General features: G+C 57.7%; 1 protein-coding gene across 4 annotated transcripts in view; it reads right to left on the bottom strand.

Annotated features, from left to right (window-relative positions):
• Positions 1-3,067: 3,067 nt before the first annotated feature.
• The window catches only part of LOC116944251 (uncharacterized), a 20,673-nt gene continuing 7,277 nt past the window's right edge, over positions 3,068-16,463 (bottom strand). For all 4 annotated transcript variants that reach the window (XM_076068222.1, XM_076068224.1, XM_076068223.1 and 1 more), the window contains 5 exons: positions 14,256-14,369; positions 13,596-13,731; positions 8,211-8,359; positions 5,806-5,945; positions 3,068-4,465 (listed from right to left, as the gene is read on the bottom strand). In XM_076068222.1, coding sequence (XP_075924337.1) covers positions 4,332-4,465; positions 5,806-5,945; positions 8,211-8,359; positions 13,596-13,731; positions 14,256-14,369 — 673 coding nt within the window. In that variant the 3' untranslated portion in view covers positions 3,068-4,331. The remainder of the gene's footprint in view (positions 4,466-5,805; positions 5,946-8,210; positions 8,360-13,595; positions 13,732-14,255; positions 14,370-16,463) is intronic.

Below are 16,463 nucleotides of genomic sequence, written 5' to 3'. Positions count from 1 at the left end.
TTCTGAATCGGTTCTGGGACTCTCCTAGTTCGACTCAGCCTCAAGTGAGTACCTGGTGCGGTGTGTAAACATCGCCACTGGGGAGACAAAGGCGGCCGGGCGTGACGCTGGCCACCCATCGTGTGCCGTGTCGACACGTGCCCCAACAGTAACCTGTGTAGGTTATAGGGGGGGGGGTCTTTGTCTTTGTTTGTGTGAGTGTTTGGGGAGCGGTGGCGCAGTGGTTAGCGTACTGTGGCACATTACAATACGTTAACATTTTAAACAGCTACCGCGCTTGGCTTGCTATCACAAACGGTTGTCATCTAGGGATAGACTCCTTGAAGGAAATGCTTGATAGCAATGGCCTTCCTGAGGAGTACCGATTAGACATTCGTGGTTCCAATGGGCTCAAAGGCTTGTACAGTTTAAAACTGCTGTTACTCCAGCACGCCACCTGCTGTACAATAAAACAAAACGCGCTCGTCAACAAACAGCGCGAGTCCTGAACAAGAAAACAACATAAATATATAACAGACGTTTCGGGCAATGGACCTTCTTCATAGCACATTAACGTATCTGTTCTGTGTGTAGAGTGACGGCTTGTAAGTTCGAGTCGGGGCTTTGCGGGTTATCATCTCGGAAGAAGAAAAATAATTGTCCGAACCCGGCACACTACGTCCAGTATACACACGCCTCTCGCTGTACATGTGGCTTACTCATCACCATCATCCAATCATCACCTACCACCTACTCCGGTCTAGCCGCCTCCGACACCACATCGGTGTTGTTTGACCATACTTCACCACCCCAGTAAGCGGTGCATCACCGCGTCTGCCTGTCGCGCCCCGCGTCTGCCTGTCGCGCCCCGCGTCTGCCTGTCGCGCCCCGCGTCTGCCTGTCGCGCCCCGCGTCTGCCTGTCGCGCCCCGCGTCTGCCTGTCGCGCCCCGCGTCTGCCTGTCGCGCCCCGCGTCTGCCTGTCGCGCCCCGCGTCTGCCTGTCGCGCCCCGCGTCTGCCTGTCGCGCCCCGCGTCTGCCTGTCGCGCCCCGCGTCTGCCTGTCGCGCCCCGCGTCTGCCTGTCGCGCCCCGCGTCTGCCTGTCGCGCCCCGCGTCTGCCTGTCGCGCCCCGCGTCTGCCTGTCGCGCCCCGCGTCTGCCTGTCGCGCCCCGCGTCTGCCTGTCGCGCCCCGCGTCTGCCTGTCGCGCCCCGCGTCTGCCTGTCGCGCCCCGCGTCTGCCTGTCGCGCCCCGCGTCTGCCTGTCGCGCCCCGCGTCTGCCTGTCGCGCCCCGCGTCTGCCTGTCGCGCCCCGCGTCTGCCTGTCGCGCCCCGCGTCTGCCTGTCGCGCCCCGCGTCTGCCTGTCGCGCCCCGCGTCTGCCTGTCGCGCCCCGCGTCTGCCTGTCGCGCCCCGCGTCTGCCTGTCGCGCCCCGCGTCTGCCTGTCGCGCCCCGCGTCTGCCTGTCGCGCCCCGCGTCTGCCTGTCGCGCCCCGCGTCTGCCTGTCGCGCCCCGCGTCTGCCTGTCGCGCCCCGCGTCTGCCTGTCGCGCCCCGCGTCTGCCTGTCGCGCCCCGCGTCTGCCTGTCGCGCCCCGCGTCTGCCTGTCGCGCCCCGCGTCTGCCTGTCGCGCCCCGCGTCTGCCTGTCGCGCCCCGCGTCTGCCTGTCGCGCCCCGCGTCTGCCTGTCGCGCCCCGCGTCTGCCTGTCGCGCCCCGCGTCTGCCTGTCGCGCCCCGCGTCTGCCTGTCGCGCCCCGCGTCTGCCTGTCGCGCCCCGCGTCTGCCTGTCGCGCCCCGCGTCTGCCTGTCGCGCCCCGCGTCTGCCTGTCGCGCCCCGCGTCTGCCTGTCGCGCCCCGCGTCTGCCTGTCGCGCCCCGCGTCTGCCTGTCGCGCCCCGCGTCTGCCTGTCGCGCCCCGCGTCTGCCTGTCGCGCCCCGCGTCTGCCTGTCGCGCCCCGCGTCTGCCTGTCGCGCCCCGCGTCTGCCTGTCGCGCCCCGCGTCTGCCTGTCGCGCCCCGCGTCTGCCTGTCGCGCCCCGCGTCTGCCTGTCGCGCCCCGCGTCTGCCTGTCGCGCCCCGCGTCTGCCTGTCGCGCCCCGCGTCTGCCTGTCGCGCCCCGCGTCTGCCTGTCGCGCCCCGCGTCTGCCTGTCGCGCCCCGCGTCTGCCTGTCGCGCCCCGCGTCTGCCTGTCGCGCCCCGCGTCTGCCTGTCGCGCCCCGCGTCTGCCTGTCGCGCCCCGCGTCTGCCTGTCGCGCCCCGCGTCTGCCTGTCGCGCCCCGCGTCTGCCTGTCGCGCCCCGCGTCTGCCTGTCGCGCCCCGCGTCTGCCTGTCGCGCCCCGCGTCTGCCTGTCGCGCCCCGCGTCTGCCTGTCGCGCCCCGCGTCTGCCTGTCGCGCCCCGCGTCTGCCTGTCGCGCCCCGCGTCTGCCTGTCGCGCCCCGCGTCTGCCTGTCGCGCCCCGCGTCTGCCTGTCGCGCCCCGCGTCTGCCTGTCGCGCCCCGCGTGTCGACAGCCGGACTGTTGTCTGAGTGTGTGCGCTCATGTGTTCAGACGACAAAGACAGAGATCCCCCGTGTAGCCTTAACAGACTGTAGGGGCAAGTGTTGTTAGCGAGCACCTGTGAAGGCCGGCACGGCGCACGAGGGGGTGGGTGGCCAGCACCACGCCAGGCCGCCTTTGTCTCCCCTTAGTGGCGATGTTCACACATCGCACCAGGTACTCATTTGAGGCCGAGTCGTCCTACGGGTGGCCCAGGACCGGGTTCAGATAGTCATCAGTGGTAGTGGTGGTGGCCACGAGCAGCAGGGATCGAACTCGTGTCGCCCGGTTCGTAGTGCAGCGCGCTCACCGCCACGACCCAGGCCCTTCGTGGCGATGTCTGCGTGCTCGCGAGCGGACAGTCGACGTTTTGGACACACGTGGAGAGACGCGCACGCAGGCAGAGCGAGACAAGTTGCGTGCGAGTCTGTTCGGCCTCGACCCCGCACACCTCAATGTCAGCCGCCGCCGCCACCGCTGCTGTGCTGCTCAGTCGAAAAACAACCCGAGCCGTGCCACGCGCGTGCAGCGGCACCGTGCCAGAGGAGGGAGGGAGGGTGGTGAATACTGAGAATTTTAATGTCAATCAGATGTGTGGCTGTTGACGGGGAATGACACGGCGTGTGCTCTCATAGCAACAAAAACAAACTCGGAACGACACTGCGCGCGCGTGTGTGACTCTTAAAAGAACAGAATTTATACAGCAGAGCGACGTTTCGGGCAATGGCCCTCCTTCACAGCACACACACTCTCGTCCCAAACGTCGATCCGCAAACACACGCGCGCACACGCGTGCAGTGTTGTGTTCATTATCAAGGAACGTGTTGATGCTTCTGCTGCTGTTGTCTGTCTGTTTACACAGCAGCATTGCCAAAAACATTTAATTAATATTTGTGGGTGACTTTGGTCAATTGCAAAAATCAATCTTTCCCTGAATGTGTGGTACATTCCACCACCAGTCACCAGTTGTCCATCCTTAATGGCCACGGAGTTCACGAGGACACTCCCTCTCTCACTTTGTCCCACTTCTCACATTCAACAACAATACTATCCCACTGTGTTTCTCTTCTAGAATCAAACAAAACCGTTCAATATTTAAACTTGTAGCATCTTCTAAATGTGTAAACATCACCCCCGTGTGCGTGAGGTGCTCAGGGCAGGATAAGGGAGATGGGCAGGGTAGGGTGAGGGAGATGCCCAGAGCAGGGTGAGGGAGATGCTCAGAGCAGGGTGGGGGAGATGGGCAGGGCAGGGTGAGGGAGATGCTCAGGGCAGGGTGAGGGAGATGCTCAGGGCAGGGTGAGGGAGATGCTCAGGGCAGGGTGAGGGAGATGCTCAGGGCAGGGTGAGGGAGATGCCCAGGGCAGGGTGAGGGAGATGCTCAGGGCAGGGTGAGGGAGATGCCCAGAGCAGGGTGAGGGAGATGGGCAGGGTAGGGTGAGGGAGATGCTCAGGGCAGGGTGAGGGAGATGCTCAGAGCAGCGAGGGGGAGATGCTCAGGGCAGGGTGAGGGAGATGCTCAGAGCAGGGTGAGGGAGATGCTCAGAGCAGGGTGAGGGAGATGCTCAGGGCAGGGTGAGGGAGATGCTCAGGGCAGGGTGAGGGAGATGCTCAGGGCAGGGTGAGGGAGATGCTCAGGGCAGGGTGAGGGAGATGCCCAGAGCAGGGTGAGGGGGAGATGCCCAGGGCAGGGTGAGGGGGAGATGCCCAGGGCAGGGTGAGGGAGATGGGCAGGGCAGGGTGAGGGAGATACTCAGAGCAGGGTGAGGGAGATGGGCAGGGCAGGGTGAGGGAGATGCTCAGGGCAGGGTGAGGGGGAGATGCTCAGAGCTGGACGCTGGAGGTCTCGGCTGCGCCTTCCGGAATCACCGCGACCCCGCGGGGCTGCGCCATGTGGCGCCACACGGCCAGTGCGAGGCGCGCGACCAGCAGCACGCACGTCACGCCCAGCAGCACCACTGCAAAGACACAGACAAAGGTCCCCCGTGTAGCCCACGCCGAACTGTCCGGGGGCAAGTGCCCTGCCGCACCAGGTACTCGTTTTAAGGCTGCGTCGACCTAGGGGAAGCCCGGAGACCGGTTCAGATTTTCGCCACCGATTGTTGGCCATGATTGGAAATGTAACTCGGGTCGCCGGGTTCGTAGGGCAGTGTCAGCTGCAGAACAAGAAATGTTAACTACCTCACCTGGTATGCAGGAGGTCGTGGGATCGTTCTCGACCCTGACGCCTGGTGCTGTACATTTGGAGTTTGCGTGTCTCTCTCATCATCATCACGGTGGTTACGAGATGTTGACACCCTCGCCAGGTATACAGGAGGTCGTGGTTTCGATCTCGACCATGACGCCTGCTGCTGTATATTTGGAGTTTGCGTCTCTCTCTCTCTCTCTTCTGTGGTCGGGTGGATTTTTCTCCGGGTCCTCAGGTTTTCCCCTCCACGTTTACAATCAAAATCTCGCCTTCAGAGCATTCGACTGCGATACATTTCGACGTGGTAAGCAACTTCGTCGAGCTATCATTTGTGACTGCCAGGTCGCTTCTGAAAACGAGCTATAAAGCTTAGTGGGCATTACCTGTTGAAGTCCCATAGTTGAATTGTATTCAGTTTAATAATAATAATAACAGATTTCCCAGCCGACACGATGCATTCACTTTGTGGCTCACTCCCTCTTCCTGCACCCTGAGATGTAACAACAGCATCATCATCGTCGCTGCCCAAGTTCGACAAGAACGACACCGCCAATGTCTCGACTGCGATTGAACAGCAGCAGCGGCAGCAGCGGCAGCAGCGGCAGCAGCAGGGGCAGCAGGGGCAGCAGCGGCAGCAGCAGGGGCAGCAGCAGCAGGGGCAGCAGCGGCAGCAGCAGGGGCAGCAGCAGCAGGGGCAGCACCGCCCCCTTCTCGGCGGCTTGCAAGAGCAAGCGCCGAGTCACCGCTTGCCGCACAGGGACAGCTGCCACTTTGGTGGGGCCCCTTGCAAATTGCGTTCAGATGCGAGTCGCTCATCGCGTGTGCAGCGTTCTCGCTCTCTCTCCAAGACTCCCTGGCGTGAAGGTGTCCCTGGTTGTTGTTGTTTTATCAGAGGTGTCAACACTAAGCCCACCTCGCTTAGCCCCGTTATTACTCTCCCTCTTTGTCTCTCTCTCTTTGTCTCTCTCACTTTCATCTCTCTCCCTCTTTGTCTCTCTCTCTCTTTGTCTCTCTCCGACGCGCTCTCTCTTTCGCCCCCTCTTCCTCACGCACTCTCTCGCACACACTCCCTCCCTCCCACACACTCCCTCCCTCCCCCCCGTCTCTCACCCGTGAAGACGTCGTTGCCGGAGGGGCTCTCCGCGTCGTAGTTGCGGCTCACGCTGCCGCTGAGCGCCACGATCACCACGGGGTAGACGGTGAGCGTGTAGCGCACGTGACGCTCCAGCACCACCACCTCCAGCACGAACCTGGACAACAACAACAACAACAACAAACAAAAACCGTCACGCGACACAGACCACGGCGCTCGTGCCAGGCTAGGTGCGCATGTGAGGCCACGCTATGTGTGCGCGGCGTGCAGTCTCGCTAGCGGGACGTCACCCGGACCGGTGCCAGCACAGCGCCGCATTCCACACTCGGTGTTTTCCTGCGACGTAGCTCGTTACGGGCGTCGTTTGACCATACTTCACCACGATGGGCAGCGCGCGCCGGTGAAGGCGGGGGTGGGGGGGGCATAGAAGCACAGTACCGCAATGGGGTTTGCTGCACTGCCCTCGGCTGCACACCACGTGGTAGCCCTCTGCTGCTCGCACCTCGCGCGGTTGGCTTCGTGCGGTGCGAAAGAAGTTCAACTTACAGCGGCCTATAGCACCTGTTATGCACGGTGGTCACCCGGGCCAAGCGCTCTCCAGCCTCAACCCTTGCCTGGGGTTCGACCTCTGACGAGTTCGGGGCGCAGACAGAATTGTGTCTCTCGTCTGGCGCCCGATGAGAGGGCTTCAGCAGAGAGAGACAGAGAAAGTTGGTGTCGTGTCGCTGTTCCTCCCCGTCCGTTGGGTTGCATGGCCACAGTCACACTGCTGTGGCTTGTCTTTAATATATCTCTACGTACATGTAGTATCTCTATGGGGCTCTGTGTATCTCTATGGGTCTCTGTGCATTTATATAGGTCTATATGTATCTGTATGGGTTTACTGTGTGGTCCAGAGATTGGGTTGCATGGCCACAGTCACACTGCTGTGGCTTGTCTTTAATATATCTCAATGTGTCACTATGAGTTTACTCTATCTATGAATCGCTGTGTGTCCCTATGCATCTCTATGAGTCTCTGTCTCCCAATGGACTTTACTATATGGCCCATAGTTTGAGTTGCACTACTGTGGCTTGGGTTTAATATATCGCTACATACAGTATATCTATGGGTCTCTGTGCATCGCTATGGGTCTATGTAGCGCTTAGTGTCTCTCTGGGTTTACTGTGTGGTGCGTAGTTTAATGCGTGTATCAGGTCTGTTGGTGTGACGTTCCGGATGGTCATCGACAGGGCTGAACTTTGTCACTCGCGACTCTCTGCAACTCAGCTGGGCTGGCTTGGAGTAGCGATTATCGGCATAAGGCACGAGCACTAGGATACAGGGCACGCCTATGCACAACAAAAACAATAATAATCCCACACTATTATACTCTACCCGATATTCCTATAGTTCCATAAACGCGATGGAAAAAATCAGAATAGGCTTTTAGTCTTCCTGAAGGTGTTAAGATGTTTACACACTAAATAGATACCTATTGGAAGGCATCAAGTCTGCGTTAACCACACACAATACTTGTGGTGAAACATGCAAACACGCTCCGATATCTGCCATGGTCTTTGAAACTGATCCACCTACACCAGAGACAGCTGCCATCGTCTTTGAAACTGATTCACCTATACCAGAGACAGCTGCCACCGTCTTTGAAACTGATTCACCTACACCAGAGACAGCCGCCATCGTCTTTGAAACTGATTCACCTATACCAGAGACAGCTGCCATCGTCTTTGAAACTGATTCACCTACACCAGAGACAGCTGCCATCGTCTTTGAAACTTATTCACCTACAGCAGAGACAGCCGCCATCGTCTTTGAAACTGATTCACCTACAGCATAGACAGCTGCCACCGTCTTTGAAACTGATTCACCTACACCAGAGACAGCTGCCATCGTCTTTGAAACTGATTCACCTACACCAGAGACAGCTGCCATCGTCTTTGAAACTGATTCACCTACACCAGAGACAGCTGCCATCGTCTTTGAAACTGATTCACCTACAGCAGAGACAGCCGCCATCGTCTTTGAAACTGATTCACCTACAGCATAGACAGCTGCCACCGTCTTTGAAACTGATTCACCTACACCAGAGACAGCTGCCATCGTCTTTGAAACTGATTCACCTACACCAGAGACAGCTGCCATCGTCTTTGAAACTGATTCACCTACACCAGAGACAGCTGCCATCGACTTTGAAACTGATTCACCTACACCAGAGACAGCTGCCTTCCTTGTGGCCTCATCTAAAAAGTCTTAGACGAGAGGACGCCAATTTGCATCTGAAAATGCATTTTCACAAATATATTAAAATTCATGCGGCGTCATGGTATACGACATAAGTTAACGGCTCGGCGAAGCTGCCGGTGAGACCGTAATCACAGGTGAGGCTCCAACCCTCCCCGCCTCCCCTCCTCCAACCGCTCACCAGGTGAGCACCTCCACGGCGAGGATGGCGAGCACGGCGCTGTCCGTGGCCGTGCCGCTCACTCGGCCTTCGTAGCGCAGCACCACGCCCAGGTTGAGCAGCGTGGCGATGCTTGTCCACGTGGCATACATGGCCAGCCCATTGTGAGCCTGCGTCACGTGGGGGGGGGGGCACGTGGGGGTGCACGTGAGCGTCACGTGCCGAGGGGTACGGGCGAGGGGGCGCCACGGTGGCTAGGAGATGTTAACGACCTCGCCTGGTATACAGGAGGTCGTGGGTTCGATTTTAGAAACTCAGTCGGGGGAGGGGAGGGGGGCGCAATGGGGGAGTCGATGGGAGGAGGAGTAGGGGGCTCGTGGGGGTGATGCTGTCACTCTTGGTGCGAGTGTGTGTGTGTGTCACCTCGTGTGTGTGTGTGTCACCTCGTGTGTGTGTGTCACCTCGTGTGTGTGTGTCACCTAGCGTGTGTGTGTGTATGTGTGTGTCACCTCGTGTGTGTTACCTAGCGTGTGTGTGTGTCACTTTGGGCTCGCCTTCCCATCAACCGGAGGCGAGGAATGGTGGTCGTGGTTACTTATGCCCCCACCGAAGATGAACATCCGTGGAGGGATGCAGGCAAAGCCAAAGAGTCAGATGCCTTCTATGACCTCCTGTCACAGGTGCTGGCTAAAGTGGCCCCTCGGGATAGAGTCATCATGTTGGGTGACTTCAATGCCCGAGTTGGTCATGATACTGGCACCTGGTCTGGAGTGATTGGAGGGCATGGGCCAGATCAGCTCAATAACAACGGTAGGAGGCTGCTAGATTTTTGTGCAGCCCATGGGCTTGTAATTACCAACACGCTGTTCCGGCATCGGCGCATCCACACAACATCATGGATGCATGCCGGGTCCAAGCAAGAACATCTGCTGGACTACATAGTGACGGACCAGCGAATGCGAGCCCATGTCCTTGACACCAGGACCTACCGTGGAGCTGATCTGCCCTCTGACCATCGACTAGTCATCTGTAAGATGCGCCTGCCATTCTTCCACTCCGGTGGTGGGTGTACACCCAGGACCCCATTCCAACCTAAAGTGGCCTGGTCTCAGTTATCTGATGAAAGTTGCAAGCGAGAATTTCATCATCGCTTGCGGCTGGGATTGGCATCGTCCCCGACTCCTCCTGATGTCGAGGGTAAATGGGCGAGGTTTAGGACTGTGACTCATGCAGCTGCAATGGCTGCTTTGGGTACGCGGTCCAGACCTCCCCAGACACCCTGGATGACAGAGGAGTTGTTCACGATGGTTGAGAAAAAGCGACAGGCCCACTGTCATCGGCTACAGAATCCCACGTCAGAGAATGAGGAGGCTTACCGCAGTCTTCGCTCGGAGGTTCGGAGAGCCGTGAGGCGCTGCAAGGATGGGTGGTGGTCGCGGGTTGCTGAGGAGATGGAGTCTGCCTCAGTGGCCCGTGATCACAAATCTCTATTTAACTCCATCAAAAAAGTAACCTGCAGCGCCACACCTATTACCATCATTAGGGGAAAAAACGGTGATCCAATTTCCGACCCCCAGGAACAGGTTCGCAGATTTGCTGAGCATTTCTGTGAGATCCTGGGGGAGGGAAAATCCCTCAGCCAGGAAAACATCGTGGCACGAAGTGAGGATGACCCTGCTGAGGCTGCGGTGCCTCAAATATTGGATGAAGTCACCCCCTGTGAGTGGCTGGCTGAGGTGCCATCTGCTGAGGAAGTATTGAAGGCGATCCGGAGTCTGAGACCAGGAAAGGCAGCGGGCAGAGATGATCTCCCAAGCGAAATGCTGAGGGAGGGTGGCGTTTGTGCACAGACTGCCCTATATGACATCATAACAACGGTCTGGACCACTGGACGGGTTCCGCAGGATTGGAAGGATGCCCTGGTGGTCCCCCTTTTTAAGAAGGGGGACCGCACAGACTGTAACAACTACAGGGGCATCTCACTCCTCAGTGTGCCGGGAAAGGTCCTGGCAAGGATTATTCAGCATCGCCTTGCCAGGTACGCTGAGGAGAGGCTTGCGGAGCCCCAATGCGGTTTCAGGAAAGGGCGGTCCTGCACAGATGCCATATTTTCTGTCCGTCTGCTACAGCAGAGGTGTAGGGAATTCCAACAAGACCTACATCTCTGCTTTATTGACCTGGTCAAGGCCTATGATACCATCAGTAGGCCTGGGCTCTGGGTCGTTCTTCGTGCTTTTGGAGTACCTGACCCTCTGCTCACGATCATTAAGGACCTTCATGATGGTGAGCGGGCCCGGGTAAAACTACGTGGCCGGGAGTCAGAGCCATTCCCTGTACACCTTGGGGTGCGACAGGGATGTCCTCTGGCTCCCACATTATTTAACATCTATTTTGACCACGTAGTTCGTGAAGCCTTCAATAGCTGTACCGGGGGAATCTCCATATGGTACAGATATAATGGGAGGCTAATCGATGCCCGGGTGCGGTCAAGGGATGGCTCCCTGTTGCTCAACCACGTTATGTATGCTGATGACTTGGTGATGGCTGCTCAGTCAGAGGAGGAGTTGGAGACGCTGCTGCTGGGGCTGGAGCGTGCCACTAAGAGGTGGGGCCTTACCATCAGCCCCACCAAGGCTAAGCACCTGCCTGGGTGTTTTGTGCCATCGGACACTCCACCCCCACAGCTCCCAATCGGTGATGGGGCAGTTGTGGAGAGGGTGGAGAGTTTCCCATGCCTGGGCGGTGTGCTTGTGGCTGGCTCCAGTTTGGCAGCGGAGGTCTCGCTCCGGGTCGGTCGAGCGGCAATGTCTTTCCATCGGTTGCATAACGCTGTGTGGAAGCTACCTGGTCTGTCGCTCCGCACTAAGCTTCAGGTCTTCTCGGCCACGGTCATTCCCTCCCTTCTCTACGCTTGCGAAACGTGGACCCCCCTAATGGAACATCTTCGCCGGTTAGAAACATTTAGGCTGGCCTGCCTACGATCCATCCTGGGTTTAACCAGACTGGATTGTGTGAGGAGCTCACAAATCCTTGAAAGATCTGGGCAGGGTCCCATCGGTGAGCTCCTCCGGCAGGCAAGGCTGCGATGGCTGGGTCATGTAGCCCGCATGCCCAGCCACCGCATGCCGAAACAGCTTTTGTTTGGCCGGATTGAGGGGGCTAGGCGGGCGCGGCACGGGCTAGAGAAGAGATGGAGTGATGTGGTACAGGAGGACGTGGAGCTGAGTGGACTTGCCGATGACTGGTACCAGCAGTGTCAAGATCGGCCTCTGTGGAGGAGGCTCGTGAAGGATGCTACTGGGCAGTTGGAGGCAGTCGCCCTCCAACAACAACGGAGGGCGGAGGAGCGACGCTCACAACAGCGAGCGGAGCGCCGGGTGGCTAAAGCACAGCAGGTTGGCACAGTAGGGGGCACAGGTGGTGCATCAGCCAGTCATCTCAGTCAGTCGACCCGTGGCACCGGGGTCTGCCCCGTGACCTCCTGCCAGCGGGCGTTCGACACTTCACGTGGCCTCAGGGTGCACATAGCCTGGCACAAGCGTCGTGGTGACGTCACCGCCACTTAGTGGCGAATGGCGGTTGTTGTTGTTGTGTCACCTAGCGTGTGTGTTACCTCGTGTGTGTGTGTCACTTAGTGTGTGTGTATGTGTGTGTCACCTCGTGTGTGTCACCTAGCGTGTGTGTCACCTAGCGTGTGTGTGTGTTACCTAGCGTGTGTGTGTCACCTAGCGTGTGTGTCACCTAGCGTGTGTGTGTGTATGTGTCACCTCGTGTGTGTGTGTATGTGTCACCTCGTGTGTGTGTGTGTTACCTAGCGTGTGTGTCACCTAGCGTGTGTGTGTGTCACCTCGTGTGTGTGTCACCTAGCGTGTGTGTCACCTAGCGTGTGTGTGTATGTGTCACCTCGTGTGTGTGTGTCACCTCGTGTGTATGTGTCACCTCGTGTGTGTGTGTATGTGTCACCTCGTGTGTGTGTGTGTGTCACCTCGTGTGTGTCACCTCGTGTGTGTGTGTGTCACCTCGTGTGTGTGTCACCTAGCGTGTGTGTCACCTAGCGTGTGTGTGTATGTGTCACCTCGTGTGTGTGTGTTACCTAGCGTGTGTGTGTCACCTAGCGTGTGTGTGTGTGTCACCTCGTGTGTGTGTTACCTATCGTGTGTGTGTCACCTAGCGTGTGTGTGTGTGTCACCTAGCGTGTGTGTGTGTCACCTCGTGTGTGTGTTACCTATCGTGTGTGTGTCACCTAGCGTGTGTGTCACCTAGCGTGTGTGTGTATGTGTCACCTCGTGTGTGTGTATGTCACCTCGTGTGTGTGTCACCTAGCGTGTGTGTCACCTAGCGTGTGTGTGTGTGTATGTGTCACCTCGTGTGTGTGTATGTGTCACCTCGTGTGTGTGTGTATCACCTCGTGTGTGTCACCTCGTGTGTGTGTGTCACCTCGTGTGTGTGTCACCTAGCGTGTGTGTTACCTAGCGTGTGTGTGTGTATGTGTCACCTCGTGTCTGTGTGTGTCACCTCCTGTGGGGAGCGATAGTGTAGCGGTTAGCGCGCTGCGCTATGAACCTGGCGACTCGGGTTCGATTCCCGCTCACGGCCAACACCAGTGACGATTATCTGAACCGGTCCCGAGCCTCCCCTAGGTCGACTCAGCCTCAAATGAGTACCTGGTGCGGTGTGTAAACATTGCCACTAGGGAGACAAAGGCGGTCGGGCGTGGTGCTGGCCACCCACCCCCTCGTGTACCGATCCGGCCTTCATAGGTGCTCGCTAACAGCACTTGCCCCTACAGTCTGTTAAGGCTATACGGGTGATCTTTGTCTTTGTCACCTCCTGTGTATGTCACCTAGCGTGTGTGTGTGTGGTGCTGGCCACCCACGCCCTCCCCACGTACCGCGCCTTCATATAAAGTGCTATTCGCGAACAGCACTTGCTCCAACAGTCTGTGAAGGCTATACGGGAGCTCTTTGGTGGTAGTGGTGGCGGGAGGTGTTTGTGAGCGTTGGTTCGGGTGGGCACCAGTGCTGGACTAAGCCAGTGCGGGGCCTGTAGCATGATGTTATAAAGGAGCCCTAAATAAAAACACAAATATTAAAACACAATTTTTTAACTTGCGTAGTAAAGTAATTGTATTTTTTCATTTGCTATACAGCCAGATAATACGACAAATCGCTAACCTTAAACACCCAGTCGTTCGTAAAAGTTGAAGGCGATATAGTACTATAGTAATTGAGCAAGTGCAGAATCACTGAACCGGAATTGATAGCTTGCAAGCATTTAGCGCGTTGCCTTTGAGAATCAGGGGCCCGTAGCATTTGCTACTTTGCGACTACGATAAACCGGCACTGGTGGGCACCAACGCTCACAGAGTGAAGGTGAGCGAGCGGCTGAGCGAGCGGGTGAGCATACCAGGATGCGGGTGAGCCACAGCTCGCGGGGAGCGATGGTTTTGAGCAGCAGCTCCGCGCTGCGGTAGGAGAGTGCGAGCATGAGGTAGAGCGTGAAGGGGACGAACGCCAGGAAGATGAGCGATGGGATAAACAGCCTGGACACCACACGCACACAAAGATCCCCCCCACCGTGTTAGCGAGAACCTCTGAAGGCCGGCACAGCACACGAAGGGGCTGGGTGGCCAGCACCACGCCCGACCGCCTTTGTATTCCGAGTGGCGATGTGTACACATCACACTAGGTTTAAAAATAAAATAATGTAGGCTGAGTCGACATAGAGGAGGCCCAGGACTGGTTCAAATAATCGTCACTGGTGAGCGGGATTCGAAGCCGGGTCGCCCGGATCGTATCGCAGTGCCCTAACCGTTACACTACCGCTCCCCACTACAAATACAAAGATCCCCCATATAGCCTTAACATAAAATTGTGGCAAGTGCTTAAAGCCAGCACCTATTAAAGCCGGAACGGCACACGAAGAGGTGGGTGGCCAGCACCACGCCCGGCCGCCTTTGTCTCCCCAGTGGGCGATGTTTACACACCGCACCGGGAACTCACTTGAGGCTGAGAGAGTAGCCCCCCCCCCCCCGCCTCTAGGGACATCCCGAGCGGGGTTACTCACTCGGCGTCCCACAGGAAGAGCCAGGCCACGTTGATGACGTTGTTGAGGAGCCAGATGAGGTGGAAGGCCGGCGGCGTGGCGCTGGCCTCCTCGTAGAGGGGCCCCTCCTGGCCGCTGTGGGGCAAAGCGCAGACGGGAACCGCGGCTCAGCGCCTCGGCGCAGCCAACACCACGCGCGGTCGTCCGCTGAGCCCAGGGCAGACGTCTCGCGCGTCGGTACCAGCCGGGGTGTCAGCACGGCACTGGCTCACACTTCGTCTGTGTGGCCAACAACAGTGAAGGCCGCGGTGGCTAGGAGATGTTAACTACCTCGCCTGGTGTACAGGAGGTCGTGGATTCGATCCAGACCCTGACGCCTGCTGCTGCTGCTGTATATTTTGAGTTTGCGTCTCTCCCTCTCCCCTTGGTCGCGTGGATTTTTCTCCGGGTCCTCCGGTTTTTCCCCTCGACGTTTAGAATCAACATCACGCGTTTGGAGTATTTGGCTGCGATACATTTCCACAAGATGATAAGCCACTTGGTTGAGCTATCATTTGTGGCCAGGTCGCTTCTGAAAGAGAACCAAATAGTTAAATGGGCCTTATCTGGTCAAATGAAAAATAGTTTTGTTAAGTGAATGACGAAATGGCCACTGTAAAAGACCGGTTTATCAAGAAATTAACTCTTATTAACAATGTGAATTAATCACTACAGTACTGCTGCATGTATGTTCGCACCCTACGTAGCCAATCGTGCTAATCGGAGGTGCGGGTGAAGGACAACAAACTGAACACAAAAAGCAGTTCTAAAGAAAGCAGTCTTCAATCTAGACGATTTAAAAGTGCATAGCTCCAGTGGCCTCCTAATATCGGAAGGAAGAGCGTTCCAGACGGCCCGACCGCAGAAGCGCATCTGAAATGGCGCGATGTGGTGACCACCGTCTTTGTTAAATGCCCGAGCCAAAAGCCACCGCTGGGAGGATGACTGCTGAAGACTTCGTACCAGGGGTCGTACCAATTTCCGCTCTGGCCCACGGACTAGAGAAGTGGTTTTAAAACTGGGGGTGCACCCTGCACCCCCTGGGGGTGCGAGACACGGCCAGATTTTTTAGAAGGTAAATAATCGAAAACACAAATGAAGCACGGACACGTGAGCACGAATAGTTTGTGTCATCACCCGTCGATGTATTTTTTGACGTTGTAAATGTGTTAACGCTTAAGAACCACTCAGTGGTCGAGAGGGAGCACAGGGGGCAGCGGTCAGTGGCGCACTGGTTAGCACGCCGCACTACGAATCTGGAGAGCCCAGTTCGACGGGCGGCCTCGGCTAACATCAGTGGCGGAGTGCTGTCAAACTACAAGGGTTGGTGGATCACTGCACAAGTCGAGTGAAACTCCCCCCCCAGGAGGAGGTTGCAGTACCCTGGCTGGCCAGGAGAAGGAAGCACACAAGAGCGTGGACTAATCTCCATCTGTCTCCATCTGTAAGGGGATAGAGTGTTGCCCCCTCGCCCGTGTGGGTTTTCTCTCCGGGTGCCGCGGTTCCCTCCGACGTGTATAGTAAGCAAGACCCTTTGACTCATCGGCCGAACCAAAATAAAAAATAACGTCTTCAAATAAAACCCCCAAATGCACGAGCGGGACTCTCGTGACAGAGACTCCCACGACTCGGCGTGCATTTCCTGCGTGAATAATAAAATTATTATTTTTTAATATATTAAAAAACATTATATTGACTGACAACAGTGTGGGGGGGGGAGGTCTTTACCCCCCCCCCCCCCCCCAGCGGTGGTTGTGCAAAAGGACCGTAAATCCCGATTGTTGGAGCACGAAGCCACAGCCACGCCTCGACACCACGGCGTGCTCGGCGTGCTCGGTGACCCTTCGTCTTTGCCCCTCTCGCCCTGAGCTCGCCCAGCTCAAACAAACGCCCCCCCCCCCCCTACATCCCACCCCTCCCTCCTGTCCTTGGTTCCCCCATCGTGTTGGGCACTTCCCTCCCCCCCCACCCCCATATAGATCTTCACCCTCCCCCCCTCCCACCCACGCGGTGTCCCCACTTGGTGGTTTGGGCAGCGGGGGCCCAGTGCCACGGCTGCCTGCGGACGGCCCCGTGGCGCTGAGTGGAATTGTCGCGAATTCTCAGTCCCAACTCTGTCCCCCTCTCTTCCTTGAGGCCTCGCGGGCCCGCGTTTTTGGTGGCAAATTACAACAAAAACAACAAGCAGGC

Source organism: Petromyzon marinus, chromosome 20, assembly GCF_048934315.1.
Source record: "Petromyzon marinus isolate PM22_M1 ecotype Great Lakes invasive population chromosome 20, UKy_Petmar_22M1.pri1.0, whole genome shotgun sequence".
In the NCBI taxonomy this organism is placed as follows: Eukaryota; Metazoa; Chordata; class Hyperoartia; order Petromyzontiformes; family Petromyzontidae; genus Petromyzon; species Petromyzon marinus.
The sequence above is the reverse complement of the archived record's forward strand: the minus strand, read 5'-3'. Positions and strand labels throughout refer to the sequence as shown.